Source organism: Aythya ferina (genome assembly GCF_964211825.1).
Source record: "Aythya ferina genome assembly, chromosome: 4".
Taxonomy (NCBI): Eukaryota; Metazoa; Chordata; class Aves; order Anseriformes; family Anatidae; genus Aythya; species Aythya ferina.
In genome coordinates this window covers 42,339,725-42,360,112 of record NC_140300.1, presented here as the reverse complement: position 1 = coordinate 42,360,112, position 20,388 = coordinate 42,339,725, and the positions used below count along the sequence as shown (strand labels likewise).

The 20,388-nt window shown below is 43.0% G+C and overlaps 1 protein-coding gene across 6 annotated transcripts in view; it reads left to right on the top strand.

Moving 5' to 3' along the window:
• ZNF827 (zinc finger protein 827) overlaps window positions 1-20,388 on the top strand; it is a 125,319-nt gene that overhangs the window by 31,369 nt on the left and 73,562 nt on the right. For 5 of the 6 annotated variants that reach the window (XR_014692862.1, XM_084518649.1, XM_084518648.1 and 2 more), the window contains one exon: window positions 15,849-16,859. Coding sequence is in view for 5 of the 6 variants with exons in the window: in XM_084518649.1 (XP_084374775.1) it covers window positions 15,849-16,859 (1,011 nt within the window). In the remaining variant the exon portion in view is untranslated. Of the gene's footprint in view, window positions 1-13,968; window positions 14,211-15,848; window positions 16,860-20,388 lie in introns of those variants that run through there. The other variant, XM_084518650.1, reaches the window with a different exon arrangement.

The window sequence follows — 20,388 nt, the reverse complement described above, 5'->3', positions numbered from 1 at the left end:
CATGTTTTAATCTGACTTTTGGAGAGAGGAAAAAATAAATTATAGGGGACTCGATTCCTGTGACATTTATGGGAAGGAATAATTTCAGTATCTAAAAGCTAAACCTTTTGTTTCTGAACCAGTCAGCAAGCTAATGTGCATAAAGCACTCAGGTGAGTAATGGGGCAGAGTAAAATGGTAAATCAGGAGCACATTATTTACCAAAAATAGATCTAGAGAAGCTGCATATAAGCAAAAATAAGCAGTGGTTAATAACAAAGATCTTTGTTAGATCGGGTGTGCTGCCTGATCTCACCTGCTGTGCTCAAGTATTGACACGTCCAGTTTGTGAGCTCCCCTCTTTGCTTTGTGACCCCGTGACAGAGGCTGTGAACACAAGGGGCACAGTTAAAGGCATTGCAGTGGTTTGGTCTGAGGCTTCCCTGGTTTTCTTCGTTGCAGCTTACATATTATAGTAGTGTTGGAATTTCTGATTGGTTTGGTTGTTTCTTTAATTTTTTGTTCTTTTTTCTTTTAAATTTAAAATTTAAAGTTTTTAAAACCAGACCTTAGTGGTTTTTATCAACAATGGGCCAGCTTTGCAGTCTTCCTCTGACTGCCCCTGCGCTGCTAAGGTGATACAGATGTGGTGGCCTTGGTCTGATGGGGACTCTCATTGCATGGGGATGTTCCTAGGGGGAAATTAATACTGTTGTTTCTTACGTCTCAGTATCCCTGAAACTTGAATAGGGAGAGAATTAGAGATGGAGCGGTGGTCACAGATGGAGCCGTGGCTGCAGCTTCCTGGGATCTAGTTATTCGTAGTTAACAACCATCTCCAACTGCCCCTGAGGAGCCAGTCCCCAGGCTTTGTGTTGGAAAACGCAAGGGAGAATCAGAGCTCTGTGAAGGCTCATGCTGCATTCCTCCTTTGCCAATACTCACGTGCCACGCCGGAGAGAACCTGGCCCTTTATGTAGGCTGAACAGAAGTGTCTGGATTATCGAGCATGTAGAGATGGTGATCCTTTTGAGGTGAGCGGAAGGAATTGAGTTTGCCAGAATGCCACTGGGGCTGTTGGGAAGCTAAGATGTCTTATTTGTACTCAGAGAAGGAAATACTGAGCTGACCCAAAAGTCAAAGTAAGTGCAAGTCAGAATGTTCAACAGTGCATCGTATCATCGAGGCAGGCAAATGCACACGCTTCTTTGACAGTTTTTTGAACTCCAAAATGTCCTTTATAGGAAGAGCAGCCAGCCAGCCTCCTGCAGCAACAAAGAGACAGAGAGAGAGGCTGTGTTCTTCTCCCTTCCTTAGAAGCTGGCTGAGTTAACTTTGTGCACAGGACGTGAAAACCTGACTTTAGCAAGTGAGAATTTTTCTCTTGCTGTTTTTCTAGTGTGAGTTATAATTTTTGCTTGGAATGGGCTTTGCATCCAAGAGATCTAGATTTCAGTGACAGAGCTTTCGGGGTTATCTGGTGTTTGTGAGGATGTTTGGAAGCTCAGTGAGACAGTTCACTGACAAGAAGTGGACAGTTTTTTGGAGTTCTTATTTCATTTTTTTTCCCTGTAGTTCAACAAGAAGTTATTTTCAGAGATTCTTCACACCTTTTGGGAGAGAGCTTCACAGACATCTCTATTTTTCCAGCTTCAATCCTTGTGTAGCACTACTACACTGATGAGAATTAGTTTTCTTCCTTTTTCTCCAAAACCACGTGTGATGTAATTTTATCACTGATAATTCATCCTTTTTTCATCCTTTGCTAGTCAATATTTATGGTAAGTTTTCTAGACCAGCTGGAGAAGATTGGTCAGCCTTTTTCTATATGCGGGAAAGTAGCAATTTTTCATTTGGTACTTGCTATTTTTCATTTTGGTAATGCCACTGCTTTGTCAGTGTCACTGCCTGAAGATATGGCAGTTGTATAAGTTGATAGAATGAAAAGTTACTTGGAACTGGTTCAAGAGAAGACACAACATGCTTTTAACCCCTTGGAGAGAAGAGGAAAAGTTAATGCTGCCGTTTGTGTTATTCCAGACATTTGTTGGCCTTGCTTGAGATACCAGAGCCAGTAGCCATGAGGAAAGCAGACAAGAAGTAGCATATCCTTCTCTAGGGGTCTGATTAGTCTTTCACGTGAGTGTCTCCTAGACTTCGACGTAGTTATTAGACATCTGAAAGTGCTCTCAAGAACTACCTTGTGCACGAGAGACAAGGAAATAGTGTTTCCTTCTCCTTTCTTGTGTTTGTGTAGCACGTAGGAGCACAAGTCAGAGTCAGCCTGTTGTCCTCAGCACACGTGACCTAACAAAAAGTAGTTCGTCTGGAAGAGAGCCTGTGTTCTAATTGGATGTACTGTAGGAAAGATGCGTTTAGCAGCTTCCCAGTGAAACCAAGGCAGCAGTGAATGAAGTCATGCATGTGGATAGCAGTTGTCCCTCTGAGAAACAGAGGTAAGCAGAAAAAAAAAAAAGGAAAGTACATTCATTGAAATGACTGAGTATGTTCTGGATGTTGCTGTATGTTTTTTCCAACAATTTTGAAACCTAAAGAGCTTTCCTCAGGTATTGAAAGGATGCAGGACTTATATTACTATGTCCCAGTACAAACTCTGGTGGGATTTCTTCCCTTCTCCATTCCAAAACTTGACTATGCCTTTGAAAAGATACAGGAAACCAGGTCTGTTGCATAGTCCTATGTACTTTGTGACTTCTGTGTGTAGAGAAAGAAGATGATGCATCATTTTCATGTTGTTTTCGGCTTCTGTGTCTTTAGTCAGGTATTTTCTGTTATTTTCTGGAAATCTCTTTCTATTACCAGTGAGAGAAGAGGTACGGAAAGGGAAATTTTACCGGAGATCACATGCATCACCTTGCCACAGATTTGATACTCCCTTTTGAGCCTAAACCAGCTCCCTACTTCCAAGCAAGGACAACAGCCCTCTGTGGTTTTCCCATGCTCTCTTGCATCTTTGAGGGTTGCCTTCTTCTTTAGATTCCCACCAGGGGCACTAAGGCTGCCTGCCTGACGATGAAGTGAGTACCTGCAGTGCCTCAGGAGTATTTCTGCCCCACCACCTTCCTCTGACCGTTCATGACTTATTCCTGTTTTATGGGCAGTGGTTTGGGAGGGAAGGCACTTTGCACTTGGTACAAGGAGGTGAGGGGAGACTGGGGACTTCATGCCCTGCATGTATCCTCAGCCAGGTATGGATGGGGACGCAGTGTGTGCTCTTGCTGGCGTGTTCAAGTGTGCTGTTTAGAACCCCTTTAAAAAAAAAAAAAAAAAAGCCTGTTGTAATTTTGTTTATAGCAATTAAGGATTTCCTACTAATTTAAACAGTTGGTTTTGGCAATGTACAGATCATCTTGTCTTAGGTACCGTTACTAGTAATGCAAGGTTGAAAAATTTACACCAGAATAAGAATCAAGGAAGCAGATAATTGACTGATTTATCAACCTTAGCAGACCATTTTTTTTTCCTGCTAACATTGTGGTAGCTATGCTAAATTTACTCTGGATTGCTTAAGGGTACAGATCCTATACGGTTTGTACAACACACGAGGGCACCTCCTTGAAAGGAATGGGTGAAGGAGCAGGTAATCAGCCAGCCTGGCTTGGGTGCCTCCGTTAGCCTTTGGGGCAGTGGTGTGTCCCCTAGGAGGGTTGGGAATTGCCCTGCCCAGGACAGCTGATAGCGTAGGCGCTTTATGGCATTTCCCTGGTGCTTCTAGATCCATCTCAGCCTTTCAGGTCATTGGAGAACTTCCTGTAAACTTATCACCCTGCGTAAGCCATAATGCTGAATTGCTGTTGCGGTAAGGGGAATTATTTATTTTCATTGCAAATTGTTTGTATGCGACCGAGTGGCGTGTTTGAACACTTTTCTCACTTTGGTCAGCCCATTTTTGCCAGATGAGTTGACACTTGCAACTTCTCATGCACTTCTTTTCCGACTGTACGGGTGACTAAAATCTTGTTGCTGTGGTGACCCTGTCAGTTTTAAATGACTGGCCACACTAAAATGAGCTGCACATATTGAGGGTAAACCAACGTTACAGTAATCTGCGCTGTAAACCGATCGCTTTTCTCTTGGCTGCTCTAAATTGCAAGGAACATGTAAGGATTTTTGTCCTTGCTTTCTGCTGTTGGGGTTGTGACTGTTCGGAGGCTGGCAGTACGTTTCGGGCAATGAAGATGCGCTTTGTCGCAGTCAAGACTTGAGACAGAAATCACTGCAGCCAGTTCTGGGAGGTGGCAGGTCAGGTGCAGGCCTTAATTAAGATGAATCGTTAGCTGATGAAGGCACCAAGTGGATAAGAGCAGGCAGTTCATAGATGTATTTCAAAAAAATAGAGAACACAGATATGCAAAAGAGAGTGAGCCACTGGTTTTATCTGTTACCAAGTTAAATGAAGATTAGAAAGCAAAGCTTTCCAGCCCTTTTTGGCACCTAGATCATATGTAATGTGATAAGAGAAACTGTGCTAGTCATGCTTAATGCCCTACTTCAGTTTTGCTATGGGTACTTCTCTTGTGAAGTGCTCACTACTTAAAAGTGACACCTGGAAGGATGCTTCTCTGAATTTTCTTCTGGTGTTTGCCAAAGCCTTGTGGACACCACTGACAGCCAAGAAGAGTCCAATTGCTTTAAGATGCCTTGAGCCATCCAGTCAGCAGATAAATTATCTACACCCTACGTTATGCCTAGTCTTGTACTTGGAGGTGATCACCTCAGCACCAAAACAGCGTTGCTGGGCATGCAGAAAGAAAATCTGCTGGTCTTATTTCAGATATTCATGGCAGATGTTTACCTCTGTGGAAATGTATACAGTTCCTCTATTCCCAAGCTTTTCATTCAGGGTCAGAGGTCAAGTTTTTGGCTAGTACTGTGATCACTCCTATGTGCTAACCCCTTTTCTTGAAATCCTTTGCCTTTAATGGACGAAAAGTATAAAGAACTGAGGTGGTGTTACTTTTTTTTTCTTTTTTCTTTTAGCTATCTTAATAATGTAGCATGATCCTTCCATTTTCTCAAGCAGAAGTGTCCAAGTGAATGGATCTTGTCTTCCCTAACACCCAAACAAAATGTTATGCTGATGGATTGAGAATGCTGAGGTACTTCACTGCTTGAACTCAAGGTGATCATTTAGTCTGGCCATCGTTTTCCCTCCTTCTCTCTCTTTTTCTCTTTTAAGTCAGAGATAACTGCAGCCTGACATCTTGTCAGGAAAAAAAATAAAATCTTGATTTTGGTGTCTTCTACTGCAGAAATGCAACAGAAGGCTATGCCCTAGAATCAGACTACTACAAAACGTGTTGGTGTTTGGAAATGAGTAACCGAGCCTCTGGTAGGTTCTAGTTTTGTGTGCAGTAAACAGTTCTTCAAAGAAAACTTCATTAATGGCCTGCCAAAGCAATAAAATATCTTCTCGCTCGTGGAGTTAATTTTCATCCAAGGATGTCTTTAAAATACGGATTCCTATACTGACCATTTGGCATTCATGTGATTATCCCCCACAATAATTTGATTTTGATTTGATTGGAACCTAAATTCCTGCATTTAGAGATCTTAAGACAGTAGAAAGCTTTTCCAAATTGTTTGCTAGAATTGTTTGGGGTTTCATTTCTAATAAAGGCCCACATAGGTAAATCTTAAAATAGTTCTGGTCCTTTCTGAGGTAGGCTGACATGGTAGGCCTCAACTCTTTATATGCGAAGGACAATCAAAGTGTTGAGAATAATGTTTAACTCTTATGTTGGAGATGCCAGCATCCCTATTACCTTTTGGTATTTGGTACTTTCTCAGTGTGACAGCCTGTTGCCATAGACATCTCACTGGAGCAAAACAAATGAACAAGCAAAGTGACTTTTACCTAACTGGGAAGAATTGTAAGGAATTTTTCAGCTTGCTTATAGCTAAGATAAAGTAGAGTTTGTAATCACTGTGCTGAACTTACCACGTAAGTGAGCCCACTAATAAATGTGTGCTGATATTAAATGATCGCTACTGCTCCAGGTACAGGGAATGTCTCTGGGTGTAGACTAGCGCATGAACCACTTGAACCATCAAAGATCATTAAAACTGATTCCTATTTCAAATAGAGCTGTGGGAATAACAGTTGATCTCCTGCATATTTAGTTTGTCCTCACGTTTATAATACTCTGTCAGAGTCTTAATCAGATATCATAGCTGGTTTTAAAAGACCCAGGGAAGCCTGAAATTCCTGATAAGGGGCTTTTGAATCTGGCTCAGAAGCTGGTGCCTGAAGAAGTGTTTAGTTTTGTAGCAAATAGTTTATCATATTGTCTTTTTTCGTCAGGAAGAAGAGGTGTATTACTTTGATATTTTAATGTACAGACTCCAGGTTTTTGGTTGTCCATATTCCTGTGGTGTATAAATCAGCGTGATCGCAATCTCACGCTTTATGAAAGGTGTGCTCACACTCAACTATAGCTTATTATAGGATGTTGACGAGGGCCTGTGGAAGAACATTTCAATAAGGCTGGCTGCGGTATTTTGCTCAGTCTCCATAAAAGTGCTACAAGAAGAACATAGGTACCGTAAAATACGGTTTGTAAGGAACATGATTTTCTGTTGTTAGACTGGCACTTTATGTACTTTAGGAATCTGTCCTGGGGCTACTAACCAAGCCTTTGCAGAGTAAGCTGACTTCAGGAATATTTGTTTCATCTAAAAACCTCATTCATAAAAATCAATTGTCTTTGTCTCCTTCTCTTCAGGAGTTCTAGGTATTGGTCAAGTCAATGAAAGCTTTGTAAGTTGGATGCTCTTCCTGTACTGCTTGAGGAATGGTCTCGAAAAACACTCCTCTGCGGCCACGTGTGTCCCATTCTGCTTTGTGTGTGCGCCTCGAGTGCTTAGGCTCTGAGCTTCAAATAGGGGCAAAATCCAGCTAGAACAAAATCATTCTAAATTGTAAGGAGCCTTATATAGTATATATATATAATAATAAATGTAGATTAGTATACACTCATACATAGTATGTATATATGTATCATTGATATACACATATAACACTGAGACATACTTCTCTGCCCACTTACTTTTCAGGGCTGCAGATTACTAGGCCTTGCTATCAAGATACTGTTTCTGTGTCTTTCAGGTGTTTCTTCTCTCAGGAACATGCTGCCACCAAGTTCTAGAGAGGAGTGGTTTTAATTAGTCTCAGAACAATCTTTGGTGGGCAACCCAGCCATAGATGTCCTGGATAGAGCTTCTAAAGCAGCCTCTGTGATGTTGCCTACCGTGGCCATCCTGACCACAACGGCCAGGTCCTCCCTGAGAGGTGTACTACACTGGGGAGATTTGGGATGGGAGGGAGAATCCTCTGGTATTTTTCATTGGCAAGGCAGGATGTGCTTTGCACCACAAAGGACCTCAGGAGATAGGTGGCTTAAATTCCTGGCTAATATAAATACTCTCAGGCCACCAAATCCATTCCCGTTTCCCCATTCCTGTCTCATTCATATCAGTTTTGTTCCAGTGTCTTGGCAAATTGGCTCTCCAAGCAGTCAAAGAACTGAGCAAATGTTAAGAGGGGACACAGGACCACTCTTTCAGTTGTGAGCTTGTGTCAGTGGTTGTTAGGTTGCTGTTTGCTTGTTGTTTAAATCTCTGAATCCCTGTGGAAACAACGCTCCTGTAACACTGATCCTACAGCTAGCAACTAAAACCTCTTGCCTAGAACAGAAGAACATCAATCTTGGAGGCAAGGTGTCAAATGTCCATAGAACTAGCAGTAATCTTCTGAAGAGCTTGATGTTTTAGTGGAGATCAGACTTGCTGTCCCTATGATGTCTTATATTGTGGTTAGTCAAGAGCCAGGAGAACCTTTCTCAAGTAGCAATAGCTCACCTGGGGAGAAACCATATACTTCTGTCCTCTTTCATGAAATCTAGCTAGTAACAGAAGGATCCCTTTGGTGGGTAGCAAAACCCATTTGACACGCTTATTCTGGGGCACTAGCCTGAAAATAAAAGGTCACTGTCTGTTTCCCATCTATGACAAAATTTTCTCCTTTGAGGGACAGGAAATAAGCCAGTTTCACGTTGTCTGTGATAAGCGTTTTCAATAATCCATCCTGCCTCCCTTCTTCCTTGGAGTCCGTAACACCTGGATCCTGTTTCAGAGAGGGAAGCGCTGTGCGTGCATTTTGACTTGCAGCTGTTGGCTAGCAGTTGGGAAACCTGGATACGTGGTACTTCGGCACTCACGGTTGCTTGTGCATATGGGCAAAGCATCCTGAAGAGTCCCAGATACTGTGAGGTAATTAACTCATCGTTCTCTAATCTTGTTCGTCCCGGAGCCCTTTTTAAAAAAGGAGTGCTGGAGAAATTGCTAGGTGAATGTTCTGGGATTTTCTCGCAAGTGGATTTTTTTAAACTCATTTTAAGTTAGGGATAAAAGCAGAGGATGTATGTCCTGTCTTTAAAGGCTGTGCCTTTCTTTTCCCCTCTTCTCCTTCCCTCCAGTTAGGAAAATCATTATTTTAGAAGATGTGGAGATGAAATACAGAGTCCTACCTAGGGCTTCTTTTCCTGTCTAATTGCGTGAGTATTTTCACACATCTAAAACACAGGGGAGAAGGACAGCACAAGAGAGTTATCGCTTTTTGGCAGTTCCTTCTTGCAGCTGTGCTGCTCTCTGGGTCAGCCTGCAGTAGAGAAATTTGGTTCAAGCACCAGCAACGCTGCTAAACCATTTTGTGATGAGGTCAAGAGTTGAATAATCATCCCGTTGATAAGCGAGCGAGCCAGAAATTCTGTTGAAAGAGGACAGTGACTTATTGTGCTGCTTACCTATTATAGGTCACAGAAATCATGAAGGGAAAATGGGGGACCGAGAGCACTCTAGCACATGACTATTTATGTAACCGTGACTTCTAAGTTTTATTTGCTGCTGTTGATGTAATAAAAGGAGTTAAGGCAGGCCTTTGTGTCTTTATTAAAATCATGATTTTCTTGCAAGCATCCCTATGGGAAAAATCAACGGTGCTACTGCTCTGGATGTATAGTCTAATCAAATGTAGCTGTAAATGCCTTTTAGAGGCAGGGATGTCAGTGCCCAGTGCCCAGCGTCACTGAAGTAGTCCTGCAGACTACACACCAACATAGTCTGGTGGGTGTGGGAACACACAAAGTTTGTCGAATCCAAAGAAATTAAGAAAAATACACAAATTGAAGTGCTTAAAAAGGCAGTCTGAATACAAAAATGGTAGTTTGTGGGGAGCTGGACCTAGTGATTTATATAGCATACCACAGAATAGACTCCCCAGATACGACTGCCATTTTTAGGCCTGAGTGTTGCTTTCAGTAGGACCTGGTTGTGAAATTAGCAAGGGTTGCTGTGAAGCTGACAGCCAGACAATGTGTATTAGAAAGTGATAGGATATTAGGGAGTGTTTTCTTGTAATTATTTTTTTTTTCTGTTGCTAAAATGATGTGCTTACACAGTGTATATGGTTTACCTAAGGTATTTACTGTGTTCAGCCTTCAGCTCCTTCATTCTTTTATCTGGTCAGCACTAAATTCTGCCATGACACCTTTGTGACTGCTCATTCTCATTGAATATTCTGTTTACAGCGAGGACTTCAAGTTCCTCTCCTCTTAATTTCATCCTGGAGCTTCTCCAGTATGTCTTTGACTGTCCATATTCCACTAAAACTGTTCTGCCCAGCGTGACTAGCAGCCACTTTCTGGCAAATTTCAAGGCTCCTGTGCCAGAGGTGCTTACCCAGCTTGGCCGGAAGAAGCGAGCATCCTTACGTACTCCACTTCGAAAGGGCTTACGTTGGTTGAGTATTGCAGAGCTAAAACAGAGATCTGGTGGACCTGCATTCTCTTCCTGAATGTGCTGCCATCGTGTGATGGGAAACTCATCAAAACTCGTTTGGGTATTTTGCTGGTGGTGACGGTCATGATGGCATCTGGGTTGCAGCACCTGTGAAGCGAGCATATTCTGAAATGGGCTGCCAGAACTGGCCTGGGGCCCAATCCCTAATCCTTGTTGGGGGATCTAAGAAAGGAGAGAGGAGGGAGGAGTATAGGACGTGGTAATCTGATGTGTTCTGGTGCTAATTGAAGCCATCCTAGAGGCTGAATAGGAGCACAACAGTTTACAGTCCATCTCACCTCTTCCTCAGCCGTGACTCCTTTTACAGTCCTCCATGCCCTCTCAGTTCTCAGCTGCTGCTTCTCCTCACTCGCCCCCCTTTTCTTGCTGTTCTTGAGAGAATTCACATGAGGCCAAACTCTGGATCACTCAGGTGTTGTTTCTGCTTTATTTTTTATTTGTCTGCCTATTTACTTGGCTTTAAACTGATTGCTCACCTGAGTCAGTCTGTGGTTCCCCAGAACTCCTTACGGACGGCTTACTGCTTCATTTAAGTTTAATGTGACCTTTTAAATTCTTTAGGCATCTTTGCAGAGCTCCTCAGCTCCCCAGTGCAGACCTATCACTCAATCCTAGCTCTTTGAGTAGGCTATGGAAGAGTGTTTAGCATAAAATAATATAGAAAATGGTTTATGATAGGTAATGAAGAGGGAGTAAGTTATGCTGCTAAACTGCTGCTTATACTTCTAGGTCAATCGAGCTTTAGTTGGGCTAAACAAAAGCTGCAGGGGCAAGAAAATATCAGAGAGGAAACAAGCGAGTTGGAGCAACAAACTATGAAGATGACTTGGGTGCCACATAGCCAACGAATGCAATTGTAACTTTATTTAGATTGAGGCAAACTTGAATGGTCATACCTGAAATCTTCATATAGATCGAGGTATTTGATGCCAAGAAGTTGCAGTTTCACCCTGGCAGGGTGCTGAGTACCACCCAGCCACTTGCTCGCTGTCCCCAGGTGGGATGGGGGAGAGAATCTGAAAGGTACAAGAGCCAGAACTCAGGGGTTGAGGAAAAGACATCTTACTACGTACAGCAAAAGCTGCACATGGAAACAAAAACTCTGGGCAGCCTGGGCCAGCTGTCCTGGCTGCATCCCCTCCCAGCTCCTGGTGTCCCCTCGCCGGCCAGGCAGCACGAGAGGCAGCAAAGTGCTTGGCTGAACAGCTGAAACAGCTGTGGGTTATCACCCCTGTTCGCATCAAAAATCCAAAACACAGCATTGTGTGAGCCTGTACAAAGAAAACTAGCTCAATCCCAATCCCAGCCGAAACCATGACACGAGGTAATAAAAACGAGGTGTCCTAATACTGTGAATCCTGGTCCTGTAGATTCCCAGACGTTTCTTGAAATATAAGTGCTGAAGTTAGGGCAATCTTCCCTAATTTATCTCATCAACAATTTTCCTGTGAGCATTTCTTTGAAGTGATTTGACTTCTACCTTCTTTCATACTTGTTTTAATTCTTGTTCCATAATCTGATAATTACGGTTTCCGTATGTGCAGTATCACTACAGCATATGGGTTTGCAGCGCTAATTCTGGTTTGGAGTTCTGTAACTTACTCATTGCTCTGATGATTAAAGTGAAATTACGTCCCTCTTAACATGCCAATTCAGTCTCTTTGGGGTGGGTTGCCTAATTGTGGCCATTTCTCAGATAATTTGTGGTGGTCCCCATGGTGTTCTCGCAGTCATGCTTTTGCTTTCACTGCCCACGTGTGTCGCTCAGTGCCATGCCTTGAAGACCCTTACTTTTTCCTTGTCCTGTGTAGTCTGCATCTGCTCTGCTGCCTTCATATTTCTCCACTCCAGGTCCATACGAACTGGACCTGTGAATCCTCTCACACTTACCAGTTTCACGAATGGCAGGTGTCCGTTTCATTAGGTAGAGTTCGAGCTTTCAGCGTTTGTGTTGGGTGGCTCAGTATTTAAATCAACAAACATGTTTGTCTTTTCCAGTTTGCAGAGATAAGTAGTTTGTGCAGTTAATATTTACATTTTTATTGATATCATGGTCAAATTCTAATCGCCACTCTACGTCAAAAAGCAGATGGTCACAACAGCGAAATAGCGTAGTTTAGGATCGATAAGATTTGTCTGTCAAACCGATCTCTCGAAGGGGAAACAGAACTTCTCCGTATTTGAAAACAAGCAGACGAGTGGGCGAGCGCGAGAAGTTGGCACTTCTTCAAGGAGTGCTTTTGCACACAGCTGTGGCTTTGCCAGAGATTGCTTGATATTGGGCTGCATCAGCGGCCCAGCAGTATTTTGGTGCTTTTTGCTGATGCTGGCAGGATTGTGAAGTATGTTTTTGAGGCTCCCGGTTGAAGCGCGATGGGGTAGTCCCAAAGCATGCAGGAGACCTGTAACTCCACCAGTCCCTGCCAGTGACAAACAGTTTGGGAAGCAGATCTCCCTCCAGTCATGGAAGTCAGGAGAGAGGAGTGCTGACAGGTTTTGACTCTTGAATCATGTGGAGAAGAGGCAATCTGATGAGCAGTTACTTGGTAGTGTTGGCAGGATTCCCAGCCCGGTCCTGTTCTAAAGGAAGTCAGTAAGAGTTTGCCCCTAACTCCTAAGTTACCTTTTCCAGCTTTGCAATTTCCATGTGGTTTCTTACCCACATTTAGCATTTCTGTCCTAAATAGGAACGAAATGTTTGTAGCTGAACATTTGTAAGTAATTCTGTAATAACAAACTGGTATGTTCACGGTGGAGAAAGAAGAAACCTAAATGTGGTGTTGCAAGTCTGCTCCAACCCTTCAAGGACTCCTCACTGGAGCTCCTTGGTTGCGTTGCAAAGGGAAAAAAACCATGGCATGCAGATCCTCTGCCGCAAACCTGAAAGTCAGCTAAAGTTTCTTGACAGGCGTGGAGGTTGGCTCCCATTTCAGACGAACGTGGTCTGGTGTCCCACGAACCCTCTGAGATCTGGGGAGAGCTTTTATTTGTTTTGAACTCGTATGAAAGTTGATGGGTTGGGCTGGCTGCCCCGGCAGTTCTCAAGCTTGTTCAAACTCACAGGCTCAAAAGTGGATGTGAATTCAAGGCCTGCCCCAAAGGCCTTGAATGGCAACTTGGCTTAGAAATGAAATTGCCAGGCTTCACAGTTATGCTTCTAAGCCAATTCACTAGTGTTTAAAAGGAGGCTTGACTGAGTTCATGATAAGACACTGATGCTGGCTTTTTCAGCATTAACCTTACAGCCTCAAAACACAGTGGGCTTGGTACTGCAGCAACTGAGGGAATTACTGAGAAGAGGAAAATTAGAACTGTGTCAGCAGTTAGAGGTCTGCTTTCTAGGTACTGAAACAAACTGTATGGGGAAAAAAAAATACGTGTGGCTTTTGGGATGGAGATGCTGCAGAGGAAACTTTTCCCTTTTTTATACAGACTGCTTGAAGTTTTGAGAGCTGGAGGAGGTACAGGTAGATGAGCAACAGGAGGGGGAGCTCTCCCTGCGTTACCCAAGGGGGAGGGAAGTTCTGGGCTTGGTAGCAAGCCTGTAAGTGAAAAAGAAAAGAGCTTCGTGGCTGCTGCTCCCTGTCAGTGATCGGTTGGTGGCTGCCCTTATGTAGGCAAGACCAACAGGGTACATGCATGTCTGGAAAAAGAAAGGCGATCCAAGCTGTGTTCGTGTCCTCCCTGCCTTCAGTGCCTTTTTCAAGGTGTTTTGTAGTTGTGCTGCTGCCTAAGAAAGCTGCATCTCGGCCCTGCCCTGATGTAGTTGCTCTCATAGTTGCAGGGCATCTTTACAAGCAGTTTGCCAGTGTCCTGTTCTTCAAGCACTGTGAGTATTTCGTGAGGTGTCAGCCGTAGAGAGGAGGGATAGATAGCGAAAAAGTATGTGCAACATTACTTCGATGGTTAGTGCAACAACAGGTACTGGTGAGAAGGAAGAGCTCATTTCCAGTGCAAGTAGAATGAACAGGATCTGTAAGAACGGTGGCTTTTTACTGTTCTTTAAAGGACTGGTTGCAAATAGGAAATGTTACCAACATTAAGTAATAGAGGTACAGGTCCAGGAACAGAGAAATTTGGAGGTTTAGTAAGTTGGAAGTTTCTCTAAAACAGAAACCCACTTCTTCTGGTAGCCATATACAATTAAGTATCTCTCAAGCTGTAGCTTTTTGTTGACTGAGTGAACAAAAAACGTGGATGAGCGGACAGGTCTCATCTGGCTGCACCCAGCTGTGACGACACGCCTCAAGTTACTTTGCAGCATTCACAGGATGGAATGGGAATACCTGCAGTTCTCCTGCAACCTGCAGGAGTGCTGCCTCGACTGCTTAGCACGTCTGCTGTATTTCAGGGTAGGTGGTGTTGGCCTGCTATTGTTAACACTGCTGCGTCTGTGATCCTACCTTGGATAGTATCAGAATAATTTTAGATAAGTGCTTTGGGTTTGGTTGGCTTTTATTTGCTTTGAATAGGAAAGATGCTAACCCGCTTCTGTGTAAAATAGTAATCTGAGGAAATAGGTGGTTTTAGTGTGGGGTCTTAAAATATTGGTGAAAAAAAATTCAAGGGGTTTTGAGTAAAAGGAACTTACTCTGACGCCCTATTCCTCGTATTGTATGCAACATTCAGAGTGCGTGTTGGTATCTCTACACTTATGCAAGTGCCTAGGTTTTTCCTTCTTAAATTTACTGGATCAAAGCAGTAACATAAATCTGAAATTTTACTCATCAACTTCTCTCCAAGCTTTGCAATTTGCCGGAATTAAATATGGAATCTGGGAATAATACCTGATCATAGGTACAGTACGTATCGTGCAGGCTCATTGCCAGGATGTCAGTGGAGGGTTCTATTAAATCCTTTTGTTTTGCTGTGCTATGATTACAAAGATTCTTTTGTAGCTAGGGACACTGAGTCTGAAAGAAGAAATGTGAGAGGTATCTGGCAAGAGACAATAACATGAATTTAATCCTAGCATTGCTGTTCTTGACTATGTTCTGACTGGCCAACAAAATCTGCAAAAAAAAAAAAAAAAAAAAAAAAAGAAGTCTTGGTCATGTCTATTATTTGAATACTATCAGGAAGAAGAGCAATCTGGGGTCACAGCACGGTAAACACTGCCAGTGAGATCTGAGGAGAGACGAGATGAGTTGCAGTTACCCAAAAGAGAAATTGTAACTAACTGCTTGGAGACCAACACATTTTTTTTTCTTTATAATTTCAGCTAAACGAACTTCGGTTTAGGGTAGTCTTTAAAACTTTAATGAAGAGTGGTGAGTGAATGGAAAGCAAGTAGTGTCTATGTAAGAAGAAAAAATAAAACCCAAAGATTAGTTTGGTGTGTATGACATTCCTCTCCTAGGTAGGTGGAGATGAGACCCTTAGTTTGCATTCATGCATTACTCGTTTCAGCTGTTCAGAAATGAACTGTGCATTATTGGTACAAATTGTCTTATATTTTAGATAGGGGTCACTGCAAGATTGGGCTGAGATTTAAAGTCACTGGAAAAAACTCCTTTGAGTAGCTATACACCTGATCTGCTTTTGAAGGCATGCATGCCTGTTCTCTGTACTGAGACTCAAGTATCCAATAACTTCTGGGCCTGTTAAGTCCCTGCTTTGTACACAGAGTTCATAATACTTTGTGGGACGTGCAGACTGTACTGATAATAAAATAATTATCAGTAAATATGAGTGGTGCCCTGGCGGTATTTAGTACATGTGGTATACTTGTATCGTTGCAGTTTTAACTGTTTTAGTAATGTTGACTGAAAGATGATAGGCTTCCTTAATTCGGTCTTCAAAGAAACCCTTGTTCATTGCCAAAAAACTTTTTCCTGGTCACTCAGTCCAGGCTGAGGCCAAGTCCATTCACTTCAGGGGGTTGTTAGGTGGCCATCCAGAAGGGTCATGCAGAGGCCAGACGTACTGCATGTTAAGAAGTTACTTTGCACAGATTTGGGAGTAATACTGTTTTTCTTGGTTCCACGCAGATGGTACCAGACAGGAAGAGGTGGAAGGTGAGCTCAGTGAAGAGGAACGCTGGTTTGGAAATTCTTCAGAGACTCCTTCAGAAGCATCCTATGGAGAAGTCCAGGAGAACTTTAAGTTGTCTCTGGAGGACAGAATCCAGGAGCAGTCCACTTCCCCAGATACTTCTTTGGGAAGTGCAACTCCTAGCAGCAACACAGCGGAGTTAGGGACCGTTGAAAATGAGGCACTAAGAGACACGATACAGAGCAAAGAGCACCTCTCTCCCGATGTGTCATCTCTGTGTGAGGAAGAACCTCCAGGTCCAAATAAGCCACTGAGCAGTAACCTGAGGCGGCTGTTGGAGGCTGGCTCCCTCAAGCTGGATGCTGCCGTGACCGTCAATGGCAGAGTTGAGTCCCCTGTAAATCTTGGCTCAAATCTCTCCTTCTCTCCACCTGCTCATCACGCCCAGCAGCTAAGTGTTCTTGCCAGAAAGCTAGCTGAGAAGCAGGAACAAAGTGACCAGTACAATGCAGGTAGTCACTTCATATGGAATCAAGGGAAGTGGTTGCCAAACTCCTCCACCACCTGTGGTTTGTCCCCCGATTCAGCTATCCTGAAGCTGAAGGCTGCAGCCAATGCTGTTCTGCAGGACAAATCTCTTTCAAGGACTGAAGATACTATAAGATTTGAATCCTTTTCCTCACCCTTTAGTTCTCAGTCAGCCAGCTCCACGTTAGCAGCTTTATCAAAGAAAGTGAGTGAAAGAAGCATGACTCCTGGGCAGGAGCACCCGCCTCCAGCTAGTTCTTTCCTTTCTCTGGCTTCCATGACCTCTTCAGCTGCCCTACTCAAGGAGGTTGCTGCAAGGGCTGCAGGCACCCTGTTGGCAGAGAAGAAGAAATCACTGGTTGCTGAGGATCCCCTGCAGCTTTCAGAGATGAAGCAAGAGAAAGCAACTCCACCACAGTCTTTGGAATTATTGTTACTGCCAGTCCCTAAGGGAAGAGCATCCAAACCCACTAGTACAGGTATGGATACAGTTGGAGCAACTGAGTAGAGTGCGTGTGTTTTGCTGTGCACTTATATAACATCTCCTCAATGGGTCTGGAGTTGTTTTGATTCCACCTATTATGAGAATAAGAACTAGGTACTCTGGGGAAACAGTAGAAGAGCTTTTTAAAATACCAGTTGAGAACCACACTGTCACAAATGTTTCCATTTTTGAAAGATTTAAGTGTACAGTTCAGGAATTTTTTTTTTTTTTTTGTATTTCATACAATGGCATGTCCCCCCCTCACCAAGTTCAAAATAAGTCCACAAAAATATTTAATGGAGAAGATCAAAGAATCCCTGTTAGGGAGCTCACGGTATCAGTGAGCATATACAAAACTAGTGCTTTTGAAATACTGGACAAGGGAGAATTCTCCCTCCTGCTGTCTCTATCACAAATGGACTTTTGTATAATCACTTACTACCCTGTCCTAATTTACCAGAGTATATTATTATGTTGCCACTTTTCATTAAATTTTTTTGCAGCAGCATGAACAAATCTCACATGTTTGGTCTTTTACAATCCTTTGTCATTTAAAAAAAAAAAAAAAAGTGAACTGCATTTCTCCAATTTAGCTCAACAAGAACCATTTTACACTACAGCCGTCCCTCCACCAGTTCCAGCTGTTGGCATTCAAGGAATCAGGCTTATAGGGAATAAGAAGAAATAGTCTTGGTAACAAAAGTGTTGAAGAACCAGTGGGCCAGGCATGAAAACTGAAATGCTCCATCTTCAAAATAAGGAAAACCAAGATTCTTTCATCTCTTTTATAAAAGGTTCACGTCACTGATTCATATTTCTGGTAGAAAATCCAGGCTTCAAGCGTTGGTAGCCGCGTTGTCCCCGCAGGGGCGTCCTGCGGGGTGCTGTGAGCTACACGTGTTCTGCAAGCGGTGCGCCCGCGCGTTTTGCCAAGGCAGCTGAGGTGGCAAGCTAGGCTTGGCACGGGCCTGACCTGAGCTTCCCATCGGTTTAGATTAAGGCCTTTCCAGAGTAATAGAAGCTAAACCCAAAAAAGACCCTTTTGTGTTGGACTGGGAGCACCCACACTGGCTACACCAGTGCGGCTGTGGGCATTAATTTAATTAACTTTCTGATGAAGATTGGCCTTCACACAGGAAGGGCAGCAATGGATAGGAAGGGGGTAAGGTTGAAATTTATTTGTACTTGGTTTGTTTCTTGCTGGAGGAAAAGCTCTTCACATCAGAAGTTTTTACGAGAGAAAAATAAATGGTTGGAGTAAAATCAAGGTTCTGTGTTTGACTAACAGACTGTGGGATTTGTCCGTGCAGCTTGTTCTGGGGGAATGCTGTGGGGTGTGCGTGTGTGCTGGTAGTATCAGTGCTCTGCAAACTCGCTCTGATGCAGCAAATTCCTAGCAACTCTTCTCTTTGCTGAGGGCCCAAGCGGTCTGTGCTGCTGAAGGATAACAATAGGAGCCGACTGCCTCAGGTCCTTGGTAACCAAGGCACAACTATTCATTTTTTGTAATATATGGGGCTAGCATCCCAAGGGGAAGGGTGTTTCCTTTCAGTTTATGTGCACTGGGCCAATGCCAGTTGGCATCCGAGCAAACTTTATAGTGTCATGTTCATAACAGAAGTTCTTCTAAGTCAGTTCTCTGATACGCAATTAAGTTTTTCCTTTTAAATAATTAACCAACTGAAAACAAAAAGCAAGTGGTTGGTTTGCGTGTGTGGATGTTGGTTGTGGGAAGCCCAGCTCCTTGGTTCCTTTGGCTGTGGAGGAACGCAGCCTGCAAAAAAGTCACTAAGCAATGACCTTTGATTGGAGATTTGATTTCTGTAGCGCTGAGCTGCGTAGCAGAGCATCTGTATTTGCCATGAAAATAAACATCACAAGCTCCCAGTTCCTTTTACACCTACATTATGGCACTAGAAGCAAAGAAAAGATTTTTCTTTAACTAGTAAAGTTTAATAACATTGTATCTGTTATTGTGTGTCTGATTGCTTCTGGGGACACAGGGGTTTCGGCTTGTTCCCGGAGAGTTAGACATCTTTTCCCAGTAGGCACAGACTGAGAGGTGTTTTGTTCCCCTCTCATACCTGGAACACTGAAGGCATTGTTGGGTTTTCTTTGTTGCTATGAATCTGTTTTACTTACCCACCAGCAACATCTAGCTTTGGTTATAAGATCAATACGCTGCGAGATTAATTAGATGTTGACAAGCAAGGAGCAGCAAAGGTGGAGGCTCGTATGCACGCTGCTCCTTTGCCCACCTTGTTGAGCATTTGGGTCAGAGTTATGCAGGCGGCACGCTGGAGCTGTGGCTTATCACAACATCGTCACCTCTAATACCACAAGTTGGGCTGGGTGGACTTCAGCCTGGCTTGCACAGGTTCTGCTGAAGTGGCACAGAGAAGGCTAACTTTTAATGACATTATTAGTTTTGCCAACTTCATTAAATGCTCGTGGGTTTGGGGTCAAACTTAAAGGAAGTCTGTCATCTCTGCTAAAATTCTGATGGTATTTCTGAAAGACTGTGGGTGGAAGCCCACCTTTCTTTTTTTATACTGACCAAATACTTGCTTGGTAATAACTTTTTGCCTGCAATGCTTGCAATTCTGTTCCCAACATTTTTGGGGAAAACACTGGCTGATTCTGTCCTCAGTATAATCACTTCTTCCGATTAATTGACAGCATGTGGCATAAAATACAGGTCAATATAAAGGAAGGAAAGCTGAACCCCCCTTTTTTTCTTACATTAAGATTTGTGTAGCGTAGTAATGTACTAATGTGGTTGAGCTTTGGAGGGGGTTGATGTAAATCCTGCGTACCATTAATTGGCATTGTTACTGATGAAGTCCCAGGCATTCGGTCCAGTTCTTTGCGTATTTTGCAAAGTGCTAAATTGCTATTGATTGGTCTTGTTTGCAGATTTATTTTTAATGATGTGGAAAATGGGTAATAGAAAGGTTGTTACACGTTTCTTTTGTGGATCATTTGTGATAACCAGAGGCTGGGGAAAAGATATAATAGAAGGAAAAGAAACGGTAGGTAAAAAGTGCTACCAATATATTTTTCTGTGGATTGTCTTTCTGCTGCCTTTTGTGTAAGTGAAGATAATAAAAAAGTGAAACACAAGTAACTATAGCATTGAATTTGGCTTCCTGCATAGAAAGTCAGAGGGGAACAATTTGATAATGCGGTGAGTGTGATAGAAAATTTCACAAGTAGACATTCTGAACCTGCAGAAGTGCCTGCTTTGGCAGCCTGTCCTTTTCTGTGCTTACATAATGAGTAAGTGATCAGTGGAATTGCAGTGTCTGTGTTTCCTACCTAATAGCAAGAATTTTTTTTTTTTAGGATAGGATAAATCTTTCTGGTGGTTTTTATCACTTAGTTCCTCATGGAGGGAATTTGGTGTTTGCTCTATTCTTATCAGTATGAAATAACTGATAATAATGAGATGAAATATTTTGAGAGGAGTTCCAAATAGCAGGGTAGGCATCGCTGAGCTCTGGATATTTGAAAACAGTCTGTCT